A 17,279-nucleotide genomic window follows, 5' to 3' on the forward strand; every position below is an offset into this window, starting at 1 on the left:
AGAGGCTGAGACAGGAGAAATTATAATGAGGAATAAGGAAATGGCAGAGACAATGAACAGATATTTTGTGTCTGTCTTCACAATAGAACATACCAAACATACCAGAAATAGTGTAGATCCCAGGGTCTAATGAGAGTGAGGAACTTAAAGTAATTAATATTAGTAAAGTAAAAGTACTGGAGAAATTAAAAAGACTAAAAACCGACAAATCCCCTGGACCTGATGGCCTACATCCGAGGGTTCTAAAAGAGGTGGCTGCAAAGATAGTGGATGCATTGGTTGTGATCTTTTAAAATTCCCTAGATTCTAGATTTGGAGGTCGCAAATGTAACACTGCTATTCAAGAAAGGAGGGAGAGAAAACAGGAAGCACAGGCCAGTTATCCTGACATCATTCCTCGGGAAAATGCTGGAATCCATTATTAAGGATGTGGTAACAGGACACTTAGAAAATCAGAATATGATTAGGCTGAGTCAATATGGTTTTATGAAAGGGAAATCGTGTATGACAAACCTATTAGAGCTTTTTTGAGGATGTAACTAGCAGGGGAGACAAGGGGAACCAGTGGATGTAGTATATTTGGATTTTCAAAAGGCATTTGATAAGGTGCCGCACGAAAGGTTGTTACACAAGGTAAGGGCTCATGGGGTTGGGGGTAATATGTTAGCATGGATAGAGAATTGGTTAATGGACAGGAAACAGAGAGTAAGAATTAACGGGTCATTTTCAGGTTGGCAGACTGTAACTAGTGGGGTACCGCAAGGATCGGTGCTGGGGCCTCAGCTATTTACAATCTATATTAATGATTTAGATGAAGGGACCGAGTGTAATGTATCCAAGTTTGCTGATGATACAAAGCTAGGTGGGAAAGTAAGCTGTGAGGAGGACACAAAGAGTCTGCAAAGGGATATAGACAGATTAAGTGAGTGGGCAAGAAGGTGGCAGATGGAGTATAATGTGGGGAAATGTGAAGTTATTCACTTTGGTGGGAAGAATAGAAAAACAGAATATTTTTTTAAATGGTGAGAAGCTATTAAGTGTTGGTGTTCAGAGGGATTTGGGTGTCCTTGCATATAAAACACAGAAAGTTAACACGCAGGTACAGCAAGCAATTAGGAAAGCAAATGGCATGTTGGCCTTTATTGCAAGGGGTTTGGAGTACAAGAGTAAGGAAGTCTTGCTGCAATTGTACTGGGCTTTGGTGAAAACACACCTGGAGTTCTGTGTACTGTTTTGGTCTCATTACCTAAGGAAGGATATACTTGCCTTAGAGGCGGTGCAATGAAGGTTCACTAGATTGATTCCTGGATGAGAAGGTTGTCCTATGAGGAGAGACTGAGTAGAATGGGCCTATACTCTGGAGTTCAGAAGAATGAGAGGTGATCACATTGAAATATACAAGATTGTGAGAGGGCTTGACAGGGTAGGTGCTGGGAGGCTGTTTCCCCTGGCTGGAGAATCTAGAACTAGGGGGCATAGTCTCAGGATAAGGGATTAGCCATTTAGGACAGAGATGAGGAGAAATTTCTTCACTCAGAGGGTTGTGGATCTTTGGTATTCTCTACCCCAGAGGGCCACGGATGCTCAGTTGTTGAGTTTATTCAAGTCTGAGATTGATAGATTTTTGGATTCTAAGAGAATCAAGGTATATGGGGATTGGGTGGGAAACTGGAGTCGAGGTCAAAGATCAGCTATGATCTTATTGAATGGCGGAGCAGGCTGGAGGGGCCGTATGGCCTACTCCTGCTACTATTTCTAATGTTTTTATGTTCTTATTCAGCAGAGACCATATTTCTATCACATTTGTACTACCATCAGTTCCCTGTGCTTGAACTCTTTCATTTACTTAATGATATACAATGGCAAGATAAATAATGGGATGGCTAGGACACTGGTTGCTGGTGCTCTGAGGGACTAGCTCATTCAGTCGGGAGGGTAGGGGGAGGGAGCACTCCAGGTCTGCCAGTCACTGAAATTTTCATAGCTCAGCAGGGTCACTTCTCTTGAGATTCACTTGGTTCAGTTGAATGGTGGTGGGTGGGAGTTCCCAGTGATGCCAGCTATGAAGATACACTTGGAAAATAATTCAATGATATTGCATATTTATAAGATGTTCAGGATGGTGACAAGCATCTAATAGACTGTGTACATTGTCCACTTCAATGTATGAAAACTAACATGATGTGACAATTTAAACAAGTTATCACTAATTTGTCACCAAAGTAAACTCATGCAGGAACGTAAACCACTAGTCTGTAATTACTATGAACATTGCTACAAAGCTGATACTTAAATCATACAGGAGCTTCACACCATCTTTATTGGATATGTCTGCAAATGGCAGTCATAACTACGTGTGAAGCTAACTAGGTCCTGGCTTCTTGATTACCAGCACAGCTTGTCCAGTTCAGAAATACTGGCTGTCAGGTGCAGCTGGTCTACAGCTTGCCCAATCTAAGGTATTCATGGACTAAAGCTAACACCCAGAGGTCGGCATACCATGCACCACCTGGTAGTTTATAGTGAATGAAGAAGCAATACCCTATTTGATTTATTCCTATTGGTGCAGATTTCTTACTTTGATCTTTCTCGTTTGGTATATTTGTTAACTGCATGCAGTATGATTTTTACTAAATGAAAATCAATCAGATTATTATAATGATTTGTTACGGTGATCTTCTGTACGATGAACAGACATATATATCTGTCACTTGTTTACAACATGACCACCACATTACTTTAAAGGTGCTCTATAAAGGCAAAGAACATCCCAAGGCGCTTCAGGGAGCCATATGGAATGTAGAGCCAGGCAAGGAGAGATTAGATGGGGTGACCCAACTTTTGGTTGAAGAAATGGATTCTGAGAAGGCTGTTAAAGAAGGAGAAAGAGGTGGAGAGGCAGAGGGCATTGGGGATGCAGAGACAGAGTTTGCACAAGAGGCCCAAGTCAGAGGAACAGTGTGTACAGGGGGTTTAGATAAAATTGCCATGTGTGGGAAATATTTAAATTGCACCCAAGAAGGTAAAACAACACTTCATAATTTGAACCTATCCCTTGCCTACTGGTAATCCTAAGGGATGCTCATTTCACCTGTTAAGTTTCATTTTCATCTGAATGGTGTCCCCCTTCTAAGAGAAAAAGAGAGAAGCAATTGAAAGCTCAAGGATTCCACATCAAATTAGTTATTTTTTTCCCCAAACCAGTTTTGAAGTGAACTGTTTTGTAAGACTTTGTTCCCTGAGAGACTTACTTTACAGTTTTGTAGCAATGTTCTATTCTGTTCAAGCTTAAGCTGCTGCTATAAATAGATGTGTTGTGTGATTCTCTCAGGATATAATAGAACATCCTTAGAAAGTCAGCTCAGAGCTGAGAGAGCCACTGCTGCTTTCAAGTCTGCAGACATTTATTGTTCATATCATGTCTATATTTGACCCTTTCTGTTTTGATTCAGCTTTTGATATGGTTCCATTCCTTTCTGATAGGTTTGGTACCTAATAAAGAAACATCAAATTGATTTAATAATGTTTTATATATTTCTATTCAGAAGCGTGATGGACAATTCACAGTCATCCAGCTAGTTGGAATGCTCAGAGGAATTGCCTCAGGGATGAAATATCTTTCAGACATGAACTACATACATCGGGACCTTGCGGCGAGAAACATTCTAGTGAACAGCAATTTTGTCTGCAAGGTCTCTGATTTTGGGCTGTCCCGAGTGCTGGAGGATGACCCAGAGGCAGCCTATACCACTAGGGTGAGTGAAAACACCTAGCAGCATTCACTGGCACTTCAAAGTCAACACATGAACTATGTTAATGGTTAGTGTCAGCCGTGGCTCAGTGGCAGCACTCTCGCCTCTGAGTCAGAAGATTCTGGGTTCAAGCCCCACTCCGGAGACTTGAGCACGCAATCTAGGCAGACAGTCCAGTGCAGTACTGAGAGAGGTGCTGTCTTTTGGATGAGACGTTAAACTGAGGCCCCATCAGCCCTCTCAGGTAAATGATCCCATGTCACTATTTCGAAGAAGAACAGAGGAGTTCTCCCCAGTATCCTGCTCGACATTTACCCCTCAGTCAACATCACTAAAGTATACATCATTTATTTCATTGCTGTTTGTGGGACCTCACTGTGCGCAAATTGGCTGCTGCGTTTCCTACATTACAACAGTGACTACACTTCTAAAAGTACTTCATTGGCTGTAAAGCGCTTTGGCCATCCTGATTGTCGTGAACGTTGTATAAATGCAAGTTCTTTCTTTCTTTTGATTTGTTCCCTGCAATGTCTGTAGATTAGAGCCATTTCTTTGATTCAGAGGCTATCATTTCTGGATTGACCAGGTAGTCTCAAAATCTCTTCTGCCTAGTCTTTGCAGTCTAATAGAAAGACCCAAGAGACTTGTGATCAATCTGCAGTATGGAAGCAAGAACCTCCAACTAGTTACACTCTTTTTATAAATGTTTCATTTTCAGTCATTTTATTTATTTACCCATATCTGCAAACCTGATTTGGAGACACGTCATCGTTCCTTCATTGTTGCTGGGTGAATATCCTGCAATTCCCTACCTAACACCATGGTGGGATCACCATCACCAGAAAGACTGCAGCAATTCAAAGAGAAGGCCCACCTCAACCTTTTCAGGACACTAGGGATGGGCGATAAATGCGGCCTCGCCAGTCTCGTCCACGTTCCGAGAACAAATTTTTAAAAAATCTAGGGCCAATGACCCATATCTCAATTTTTAGTTCTCTCATGTTATCCAATGCCTTCGATTGCTCTTTATGACATATTCTGGTCATTCCCAGAGTGTCCCAATAATAACTAAATTTGACTTGAATTCTTCAGCTAAATTACCAGGTGAACCGAATAGTGTAACACATTACAATCGTTTACCTCCACACTCTAAATCAAGACTAAGTGAAATAAAAGCCTCTTCTTGTAGGCTGCTAGGAATATAAATGAGACTCAACCTCATGGGATATAATCTTAAAATTAGACCATTTAGGAGGGAAATTAGGATGCACTTTTCACACAAAGGGTGGTAGAAATCTGGAATTCACTACCCCAAAAGGCTGCAGATGCTGGGACAATTCGAGCTTAAGACTACTTCAAGATAGATTTTTGTTAGAAAAGGGTATCAAGGATATGGAGCTAAAGTGTGGAAATGGAGTTGAGGTGCAGATCAGCCATGATCTAATTGAATGGCGGAGCAGACCCAAGGGGCTGAATGGCCAGCTCCTGTTTCTATGTTGTCAGTAGATGGAAATCTATAGCACTAGATGTGCTTAATTCAGAGCTGTTTGAACTGATTGACCAAATGGGAAATACAGAAGTAATGGTGGTACAGGAAGGATTCCTGCGTCAGGCACATAGTCAGGGTAATTTTGCTGTGCTCAATCTGATCTCCACTTACAGAGGCCCGATTGCAGACATTAAGTAAGGAATGACAAAGACTTCACCCCATTCCCAACAATGAGAGCACATGCACAGACTCAGAAAAAGAAACCTCTCAGAGAAAATGCTTCAAATTTCGGTCCTCCCAAAAGTTCCAGATAGGTCTCCCTATTTTGTTGAAAATCATAATCCAGTAAAAACAAAGCAGATGTTGTACAGAAGGCATGGATAAACATTTTACATTTATTCTCTTGTTTCTATAAATTTATTCGCTATCTCAAAGTTATGCTTGCATGTGTTTTCAGGGAGGAAAGATCCCCATCCGGTGGACAGCCCCAGAGGCCATTGCCTACCGTAAGTTCACTTCAGCCAGTGATGTATGGAGTTACGGGATTGTTATGTGGGAAGTTATGTCATACGGAGAGAGGCCTTATTGGGAAATGTCCAATCAGGATGTAAGTAGCAAAAATACATGCTCTGGCATAGAATTTTTAGCCATAATGCTTTAGATTGTGTATTTAAGCTTGTGATATGCTGTGTTACATAGCAACAAATAAGAGTCTCCATTGTACTCTAAGGTTTTTTCTCTATCAATTTTCTCCCTTCCATTTCTTCCTGAAAGTGTTGACTTCTTCCAGAGATGCAGATCGTTCTCTGCTCTCTCAAACCTGTGGCCATTGTTTACTTGTGAGCCTCAACAGTTGAGTATGGACAGGCTATTCAACGGAGCATCCTAACCATTTCTAATAATAACTGCACCTGATGCCCGTGCACATGCACCTACCACAGTGTTTACTGGTTAGGAATCAGGACTGAGATCTCTGGCTGAATTTGTTCTCCCTCATCGAGAGACACTGAGAGCGAGTGTAGCACCCCAACTACTGCTCTGACTGAGCGAACTAAATGCAAATCATAGGTTGACTCTGGGACTTCGGCTACTCACTGGAAAAACACAATAAGTCATCGAATTCACAGTAAAGTAAAGTCCACGAAAATACCATTTAGCTTATTAAGTGCCATCACAGACTTAACCTAAGCTTACTCTCCCAAGAAGACAGATAGCTAAAGGCAAAACCTCCAATGAGAAAAACCTTGTGAAATTTCTGCCTAATATATAGTTATTGCTATGAATTTGCAATTTAATAGTTGAGAGTTAAGCAATGCATTATGCAGCAAGTGATAGTGTTGAATGTGGATGATAGCCTTGCTAAAATGGATGTACTGAGTTTAAAAGTTGTATTCAGTCAAAAGGAAGTTATGTAACTAATCACCAAGAACTCTTATTATAAATATTACAAGCCACCGCCAAGAGTTGCACATCTTCATCATTGGGTCATCCTATAAAAAAGGAACAGCTCAGACAAGCTCCCACAAAAGGTGATCGAAACCTGTACACTGGATTCCTTGAATGAACAGCTAGATGCTGCAGGAGGTGGCAGAGTTAGTGTTCTGGGAGGTTGAGATCCAATGGATCTCCTTCATCCAAAACTATCTTGTTTTCTTGTCATTATTTTGAATACCTGACAACTGATGGCCGTGACTACCACAATTGGCAATACCTTGTTATAACCTGAACCCATTCTAGAGAGTTTTCTCTCCAAAGCTTTCACCAAGCATTTGCGTAGGCTGAGCCATTTCTTCCCATCATGGCAGGTTTATAATGCAATGTGAATAATTGTTCCAATTTTTTTTCTGCTGCTGTAATGATTAAGACTGTGTTGGTATGTCATTGAAAACTCTGAAGATTGTGCTGGAGACTCAGCTGAAGCAGTGTGGAAGAGATCGAGAATGATGGTTGCTCTTTAAGAAGAACCATTTTAATTCTCAAACCATATATTGCAATGAAGATTCAACTGGAGTACGTGCGGAGCCTTGTACTACAATTAAATTTTACTCTGTATGCACTTGTTGAATAGTGACTGGAATGTTCAATATAATTAATTTTTTTTTAAAGAAAAATAAGTCATGGATATTCAGATATTACACAATAGCTGGGCCTGCTTTGCTGTCTGTTGATTCTACTAATCTCTATTTATTTATTTATTGCCTATGGACGTTTGAAACCTCAATATTAAGCCATTTGCAGTTCCTTGGGAAATGCTGCAATTGGCATCTTGCAAGTACCTGTAACTGTCATGGGACAGTAGATGACAAATATTTAATCAATGAAAGCCGGGATAAAACTCTTACATCCTCCGCAGGTGATTAAAGCCATAGATGAGGGATATCGCTTGCCAGCGCCAATGGATTGCCCTGCTGTGCTTCATCAGTTGATGCTAGATTGCTGGCAGAAAGCACGTGGAGACAGACCCAAGTTTGGCCAAATTGTGAACATTCTTGACAAGCTGATACGAAACCCCAGTTGCCTCAAAACGTTAGCCAGCGACGCAGCTTGGTAAGATGTAACGGACTTGTTACATGTTGAAATGGAAAGCATATCTTCAAAAGCCAAATGTCAACTTTTCCTCATCGGAATTTTTTTTTTCTTTAAGCAGGTCAGGCAGTTCCTTGCAGGATCCATGTACTCCAGACTCATCAGCTATCACCACAGTAGACGAATGGCTTGATGGTATCAAAATGGGCCAATACAAGGAGAACTTCTCATCAGCTGGTTACGCCACATTGGATACTGTTGTGTATATAAACAGCAGGTACTGTAAGTGGTAATGATGAGGGATTGGTTTAGATTATGCAGGATCATGAATCTTTCATTTAAATGGTACTAAAAATACAATTGCACTATTTTTAATTAACAGATTAGTCACCAAAATTAACCTTTGATTTTGTAACTAATTCCCAGTAGTCCATCATTCCCCAAATTTACGCTATCCTCTTAACCTACAAGGCTACGGACCAAGAGCTGGAAAGTGGGATTAGGCTGGATAGCTCTTCTTCGGCCGGCACAGACACGATGGGCTGAATGGCCTCCTTCTGTGCCGTAAATTTCTACGATTCTAAGTTAGTCAAACTGGACATCGTTACGGATGCTTTAAATGTAATCCCTTGGTCAAACACACTGGGAGATGCAGTACGGGAGAAATGAAAATGAGCTTCACAAAGACTGCAGGCAAGATAGGCGAGGGAATCGAAGACTGCTTAGTGAGGAATTTTTGACCGGTTTTAACCTGGCAGGGAGTAACTGCAAAAATGTAATTTGGTTTTAAACCGAAATAGGGCTCGAGGGGCAAGCCTTTTGATTTGCTTACTTTCTGAGCGATTCCAACGGCATGAAGAGCTTTTTTTCCCATCTGATTTCTGTTTGCTCATATGGAGAAGGGGTTCTGAGATTAGTTGGTTAACCAACTGGCAGAGGGAGTAACCAATTCTCAAAACTGACATCTGGTTAACCGTTACATAATTAAAAACCTCAATCACTATCAGACCTGATTCCCTGCCTTGCAAATTAGCCATGATGTGGAGATGCCTGTGATGGACTGGGGTTGACAATTGTAAACAATTTTACAACACCAAGTTATAGTCCAGCAATTTTATTTGAAATTCACAAGCTTTCGGAGGCTACCTCCTTCCTCAGGTGAATGTTGTGGAAAAGGTCTTCCACAACATTCACCTGAGGAAGGAGGAAGCCTCCGAAAGCTTGTGAATTTCAAATAAAATTGCTGGACTATAACTTGGTGTTGTAAAATTGTTTACAATTGCAAATTAGCAAACATGTTTACGAAAATATGTTTTTCATTGCCTCTCCTGAGAAATGGTATATTTTAACATATGTATCTGCTAATTTAGTAATGAATATTCTATGGATGGGCTCCCATTATTCTCAATAAAGCTAATGATGGCATACCTTTGAAGAGGTTTCTCATGCTTGGCTCCAATTTGACTATAGATTCCATTTAAGGGTTCGATCTAAAGATTCTGTTTGCTTTCTGTGCCATTTGTAGTGTTGCTTTTGATGAACAAATTTACAAGTTTGTAATAAAAAACGGACAGAAGAAATCTTCTCCTTTAGTGTTTCACGATAATAAAATGTAGAGTGGTGTTACACAGAACTGCCTAGAATCTCCACAGGGGATCTTCCAATCTCCCACCATAACCTCAACGGGAGATTGGGGAATTCCCCACAGATATTCTACCCCGACATCATTATTTGGTTACTCTCTGGCTATAGACTATTAGCCAGTCCCAAAATGAATTGCATCTCAAAAGAACTTGCTATGAAAGTCATCATGTATTTGTCCTTTGACCTCAACAAACCTTTAAATGCTGACTGTTCCATACTAAGTCTCTCTCACCCATCACCCAACTCGTCACCGACCTCCACTGGCTCCTCATCCTGTAAGGCATTAATTTCAAAGTTCTCATTTATAAATCTGTCCATGGTTTTGCTACATTCCTGTCACCGTAACCTCCCCCAGCCCTGGCCTTGCAACCTCTTCCAGCCACGTCTTGCTCCACCCTGTCTCTGCAACCTCCTCCGGCCCTGGCCTTGCTCATCCTGCCTCCCTAATATCCTCCAGTCCTAGCTTTTCTCTATCCCCATTCCATATCCTATCCCAGTCATATGTCAAAGCCACAGCCTCTGCTTTTCTGAGTGTAGTCTACAGTCTGCCCTTCTCCTGCTCTGCTGCACCACCAGTGGAGGACCTTAACCCATCACGCACTTGCACTCTGGAAGATTTTAGCTAGACCCCTATGCGTTGCTACTTCACTCCCCACCTCCAAAAGTCTCCTCAAAGCCAACCTCCTTGACCATGGCTTCAGTCACCTCCCCTAATCTTCTTCTTATGGTCATTGGCATGGCCTGCAATACAAAATCAGTGTTTTAAGTATTGTTAAAAGATTGAAGATGCATTAATTCCCAATATTGTCATTACCAACTTTTTCATTTTTCAGTGCTAAAATTTTCCCTCAGTTCTCCCAAGTGTTCAGAGCTGAGTGCATGATTTGGTCCCCCCCCCTCCCCCCAGTAGAAATAAGAGCATCCATGGAATAAGCATGCAAAACAAGTGATCTGGCTGATTGTCTTAATATCTCACTCTGATTGACCTCTTTCCTGACAATTTCTAGTGACCTCTGCAGAATCGGAGTGACATTAGTTGGGCACCAGAAGAGCATCCTCTGGAGCATTCAGAACCTGCACACAATGGCCAACCAGATGCACGGAACACACATTCAAGTATAACAAAGTCACTGCACCGAAACGCTGTGGGTTGGACTCTCCTGAATGCCCTGCTTCCTTCCTCTTATTAACAGCTCCTTTATCACTGATGAAGAGAAAACAGCCTTTCTTGAAAACACACACGCAGCATTCATACAGCATGCAGCTGTTATTCCATGCAACGAAATACTCATTATTAGCACATCTCATTCAAACTGGTCTTTGCGAATGGAAAAGATAAGCAGAGTGTGCTGAAGAAAACAATGATGGCTTGATTCATCATGGAGGAGAGATAGTTTCCTAATCACAGATTTCTAGCACTCTAGATGATTCTTTACAATAGTAATCGATAGGGATTCTATCTCCTATATGTAGTTCTGTTTATTTTTCGTCTGAATCCTTGGGGAGGGTGTCGAAAGATCATTACCAGTTTGAAGGCAGCCTGATTAGTCTAGCTGCTGCAGATACAAAACGTACATTCTCCAATGACGCAACGACCTCCTGCTGTTGGGACGTTGGGAGTATACTGGACATCCAGCTTGAATGAATAATCCCCCAAAATATCCATTAACCACCTAATTGCAACAGAACATTCGGCCCATCGTGCCTGTGCCGGCTCTTTGAAAGGGCTAGCCAATTAGTTCCATTCCTCTGCTCTTTCCCCAAAGCCCTGTAAATTTTTTCCCTTCAAGTATTTATCCAATTCCCTTTTGAAAGTTACTATTGAATCTGTTTCCACCATCCTTTCAGGCAGTGCATTCCAGATCATAACAACTCGCTGCATAAAAACATGTTTCCTTATGTCGCCTCTGGTTCTTTTGCCTATCACCTTAAATCTTTGTCCTCTGGTTACTGACCCTTCCGCCATTGGAAACAGTTTTCCCTTATTTGCTCTATCAAAACCGTTAATAATTTTGAAAGCCTCTATTGAATCTCCTCTTAACCTTCTCTGCTATAAGGAGAACAATCCCAGCTTCTCCAATCTCTCCACAAAACTGAAGTCCCTCATCCATGGCACCAGTCTAGTAAATCTCTTCTGCACCCTCTCTAAGGCCTTGATGTCCTTCCTAAAGTGTGGTGCCCAGAATTGAACACAATACTCCAGCTGAGGCCTAACCAGTGTTTTATAAAGCTTTAGCATAACTTTGTTGCTTTTGTACTCTATACCTCTATTAATAAAGCCCATATGCTTTTTTAACGGCCTTCTCAACTTGTCCTGTCACCTTCAAAGATTTGTTTACATGCATCCCCAGGTCTCTCTGTTCCTGCACTCCCTTTAAAATTGTACCATTTAGTTTATATTGCCTCTCCTCCTCCTACCAAACTGCATCACTTCACACTTCTCGGCATTAAATTTCATCTGCCATGTGTCTGCCCATTTCACCAGTCTGTCTGTGTCCTCCTGAAGTCTGTTACTATCCTCCACATTGTTTACTACATTTCTGAGTTTTGTGTCATCGGCAGACTTTGAAATTATGACCTGCATACCCGAGTCCAGGTCATTAATATATATCAAAAAGAGCAGTGCTCCTAATACCGACCCATGGGGAACACCACTGCATACTTCTCTCCAGTCTGAGAAACAACTGTTCACCACTCCTCTCTGCTTTCTGTTCCCTAGTCAATTTTGTATCCATGCCGCCACTGTCCCTTTAATCCCATGGGCTTTAATTTTGCTTACAAGTCTATAATGTGGTACTTTATCAAATGCCTTTTGAATGTCCATATACACAACATCAACCCTCTCCGGTACTTCATTAAAGAACTCAGTCGAGTTAGTCAAACACGATTTTCCTTTAACAAATCCGTGCTGACTTTCACCAATAGCCCATACTTTTCCAAGTGCCAATTAATTTTGTTCCAGATTACGGTCTCTAAAAGTTTCCATAGAATAGGATCAGCTTCCATATCTTAAGTAGATCAAAATTGATAATATTCAGATTATTTTTAAATTAAGAAACCAAGGTGAAGACAAAGATACAGCAAGGTTGAAAAGAGTAGGAGGGAAGACAAGATTAACTGGGAATTATTGGTTAGATGATGCCAGGCTTGGATCTTAAATGCTTATGGATTTTAAGATTTGCCCAATTCCCATGAATCAAATGACACATTAATTGACAGCCAACTGCAGGCTTTATGTATTGTTAAGCACAGGTCACTGAGGAGGAAAAAAAAAACCCTACCTGCATTGGAATACACAATGAGACCGTGAAGGAATTTAAATCTAGATCTGAATCCAAGTTCCCAAAATGGAGTTTGGATTCCAAATTTGCCAAATTGGGCTCAGCTTCACTTATGTGAAATTAATAGACTGGAAAATGAATTGCTGATGAGAGGGAGCTGTGAAAAAGGTGGAAACAAAAGCCAAACTCATAACATGCATAAGAAAAAAGAGGAAGGTAACTTTGTTTGGATTTGAGCCTTGGTCTTGTTCTTTAAATCTCAAAAAAGCTGTTTTTGAAGAAAAATAACGAATTGTGACTTTAAATTGTACAGCCAATATGACACAGAAATATCAAACTCTGCACCCTTAAACTCAACACTAAACACTCTACAACACTAAACTTCTAACTGTTTGTCTTTGACACTAAAATGCACTACCAGCCTTCCCAGTATGTCTGGCACAAGATTATACTTTACCTTATATGATGTGTTTCACACCACAGTTAACATTGTTTATACTCCACACTGGAACTTGTTGGCAAAGCACCATTTTTTAAAGTTAATTTTTTATGCTGTTTTCTTCCCTCCGCACCCCCCTCCCCCCCCAACATGGGTGCCAGGCCCTATTCCCTGACTGAGAGGGAAGGCAGGTGATCTGCAGATGATGCTCTTGACTCAGTCGGTAGAAGATCCAGAGGAAAGGAATGGGCCAACTGGCCTGCACTCCCTTTCTCCGGAGAGCCTCACTTTGTCTTAGACTAATTAGCAAGAGAGGGCGAGGCTCTCGAGAGAGGGAGGGAGGCCTTAGATAGCGCAGCAAGGTCTCAGAGCTCACTGTGATTAGTCACAAGGGAAGGGGGCGAGAAGGAACATATTGCATCAAGTTGCTGTGCCTTTAGGTTCCCCTGAGAAACAGTCTAAAAACAGAAAATTCTGCAAAGGCACAGCTGGTCAGTCAGGATCTGAAACAGTACTTCATGTTTCACAAAGTTTTGAGACACGTGTACATATTTAAATGAAACTGTATTGTAGAAGAGTCGAGTATTCGATCTTAAGTCAGTTTTTTTTTTAGTTTAGAGGGTTAAATTATGAGGACCGGTTGCATAAACTTGGCTTGTATTCCCTTGAGCATAGAAGATTGAGGGGTGATCTGATCGATTGTAAAAGGATTTGATAGGGTGGATATGGAGAAATTATTTCCTCTGGAGGGGGAATCAAGAACAAGGGGACATAATCATAAAATTAGAGCTGGGCCATTCAGGAGCGAAATTGGGAAGCACGTTTTCATACAAAGGGTAGTAGAAATCTGGAACTCTCTTCCCCCAAAAGGCTGTAGATGCTGGGACAATTGGAGCTTCCAAGACTGAGATCGACAAATTTTTGTTAAGTAAGGGTATCAAGAGATATGGAGCAAAGGCAGGAAAATAGAGTTGAGAGGCAGATCAGCCACAATCTAATTGAATGGCCGAAGCGCTGAATGGCCTACTCCTGTTACTATGTTAGGAGTTTGTGTTGAATGAGCACACAGGGAGGAGAGGGACAGGTTGTTTGGTACTTTCCCAGCTTCAGGCTTGTGTTCCCTTTAATATACATATGGACACCTGACCAAATCTAAGGAGATTTCTATGGGAATGTACACTGAAAATAGGAAACTTCAATCAGCCCTGCAGTCATTTCAGACATGATTTCATTTGGAGTATATAGTTACAACCTTTATTTATTTTTAAACACCTTTAGGTCTCACTGTACTACATACCATACCAAGGCAGAGACAGGGCAGCAAATAAACCTTTATTCCCCAGGTCTCAACATTGCTGTTCAGCCTTGCCATCACAAGGTTAGGGAGTGTGGAATGAGGAATCTTCCTTTCCAATATGTTTTCTAGTTTATATTTTCCTAGTTATATTTCCTCCTGTGGGGGAAAATGCCAGGCCTCTACTCCGAACCAGCTACATTAATAATAATCGGGCAGCTTGGTGCCGAAGTACAAGCAGAAAGGAATCAATATAGAGATCAAGAATTCAGCTAGGAACTGCAGAACACTAGGATTGCTCCTATTGTGTAGAAGACCTTCTCGACCAATTTATGACCATTTCAAATATATTATGAGATCTGTCTCATACACGGAATAAACTCAATTCCCACTCTGTGTTTAATATCATCCAGAATACATGCTGCAACCTTCAAAGGGTTCATACAAGTCAAGTCTAAACATAGGTCCAGCAACAAAAAGTATCTAATTGATGTCAGTATCTACTTTAAGTGACCTAATTACATTTTTCTTTGTAGAACATTAAATAATGGGCACATTATAGTTGAGTAATGGAACATTACCAGCACGCTGCTTTTCAAACATAAAAGGAAACAGTACACAAGTAAAAAGTTGATCTTTTTATTACCATAACGTTTTCTCCTCAATTTCTCGTGTGATACTTTCTCTGTTAACTCTTATTTCTGTGGCTTGAGAATTATGGGGGTTATGGGGGGGGGGGGGTGAGGGCGGATGGGAGCGAAGATTCTTCTGTGTACTTTGTTTAACAAAGTTGTAAATCTGTATAGAAAGAACGGATGTACAAGTTTGCTACACCTAATGCACAGTGGAAATCTTTCCCTACGTTAACATCATTCTGAAGCCACCTGGTGTGAATTGCTACAGTGGCTCATTGTTTAAGGGCGCAGAGTCAAGTGACATCAGGAAGCACGGGTGTTTCTTGTGAAGTCTATGACATCATTCTCAAAACTTGGAACGAGCGGCAAGCAAAAAGAAAATCACAAATATGTTCAGGGGAAATAAGTATGGCAGTGGGTTTGTTAGTACCCTTTTTACAATAAGATTTATGCTATAGCTCTTTGCAGATTGCCAGCAGCAAAGAAAGGGACGATGACCAGTGATTGCACTTCACGCCATACGTTAGAGAATTTTTGAATGAAAGATTTACAATGAATTACTTTGAATACTCTTACAAGAAAGTGGTCACTCTTTGCATTAAGCACCACTTAGATTTATTGCGGTTTTGATACAGCAACCCATGAAGAAGGAGCTATCACTTGGAACTAACCAGTGTGGCAATAAAGCCATGATAATGTGTATATGTGCAAGTTATGCATGCAAAAAGTTATGTCAGGGCATTTGTTTAAATTGCCACCTGCTGAGAGCATTGCAAGGCTGGCAGACCACATTTATACTGCAGGTTGTGTGTCACTCCCTGGCCAAGGAATAGAGCTCTGAAGTCCAATGGACTGCTTGGGGATTGTTAATTTTTTGCAGTGGTTGTGTAGCTAAAATGTCACGGGATGATCTTCTAGTTCACATCTCTTACAGAAGTGTGATTTGAGTGGCTGCACACCCATATTACACCGTATCATTCGTATAAGTATGAAGCTGAAAGTGCTTTACGTTGACTCAAGCCGTGTGGTATAACCACCCGATGAAGAAATGTACAGTAGTATTGGCATTATTTAAAGAATGAATGGGGAGCGGCCAACAGGAAGAGGACTTGGCAAAAATATATAGCAAATAATGTAAAGAGCAAATGGAATGGTTCAATCCACTGCGAAAGGACTGATTTCACTATGCGTGTTCACCTGGCTTTTACAGGTTCAATAACTTAGTAAAAAAAGTGGACAGAGTAACTGAATTATTCTTCAACATAACTTTACTTGTGTCAGGCTTCAAACGTTTAATTGTCAACTTATTCTCTAGGCAGCTTAGGAAAAGCCGATGAGCTTTTAAAAGCGCAGAGTGCCACCATTTTGTAACAGCACCATGGCAACGGCAGAAGAGAACAGAAGGAAGTGAATATTGTACCATATTGTTTAAAATGTACAGTGTGACTGACATAAAACTATAGAATGTTTATAATTGTGAATTTTTAAATTACTAAACTGAACCGGTTCCATCAGTAAGAGTAGAGTGACCAAACAAAACTGCTGCGGTGCCATAGGAAAAGTTTGCAAATTTGTGAAGAAAATAACATTCATGTTAGGGCAAGGTTAGCAACTGTCCTGTGTGTTAAAAGTTTTGTTTAATAATATACTTAGGGCTGTGCCAATCAAATGATTGCAATCTGAGGATCAGTTCAAAAATTGAACTCTCTTTAATATAACTGGTTAGCTTGACATTGAATCAGCCACAACGAGCATGTGCAGAAGCTTGATTCGGGTCCACAATGCAACAGTGACGACACTTCAAAAGAACTTCATTGGCTGTAAAGCGCTTTGGGATCCCCTGAGGTCATGAAAAGCTCTGTATAAATGCAACTTCTTTCTTTACAGACCATGTTCGAAGGAAGAATTTTGCTAAAATTATTTTAACTCTCTCCCCACACCCCCGACCTTTAGTGAGTAATTGCATCTCCGGGAAGTTCCAGGTTTGGTCCATGGCCTGCATTGAGTTAGCTGAGCTGAGCTAGGAAAGCAGTTAAAGCACTACAATGGTCTTGGCACCCTGTGCTAGGGATATGGGAGAAGCAAAGGAAAATCATCTAGGCTTTCCACTCTTGATCATTGTCCAGCAACCCCTGGTGGAAAATGGACATGCCGGGGGAGGACTGGATCAAGCTTGACTGTGATGCCTTGCATGGTCGAAGATTCTGCTGATATTCGTT

General features: G+C 41.0%; 1 protein-coding gene across 1 annotated transcript in view; it reads left to right on the forward strand.

Moving 5' to 3' along the window:
* Positions 1-15,053, forward strand: part of LOC137331602 (ephrin type-A receptor 3-like) — a 245,296-nt gene extending 230,243 nt beyond the window's left edge. The window contains exons 12-16 of the mRNA XM_067995509.1: positions 3,546-3,755; positions 5,699-5,848; positions 7,595-7,788; positions 7,889-8,044; positions 10,419-15,053. Of these exons, the coding sequence (XP_067851610.1) occupies positions 3,546-3,755; positions 5,699-5,848; positions 7,595-7,788; positions 7,889-8,044; positions 10,419-10,533 (825 nt within the window). The 3' untranslated portion in view covers positions 10,534-15,053. The remainder of the gene's footprint in view (positions 1-3,545; positions 3,756-5,698; positions 5,849-7,594; positions 7,789-7,888; positions 8,045-10,418) is intronic.
* The last annotated feature ends 2,226 nt before the right edge of the window (positions 15,054-17,279 follow it).

This window comes from Heptranchias perlo, chromosome 13 (assembly GCF_035084215.1).
Source record: "Heptranchias perlo isolate sHepPer1 chromosome 13, sHepPer1.hap1, whole genome shotgun sequence".
NCBI classification, from domain to species: Eukaryota; Metazoa; Chordata; class Chondrichthyes; order Hexanchiformes; family Hexanchidae; genus Heptranchias; species Heptranchias perlo.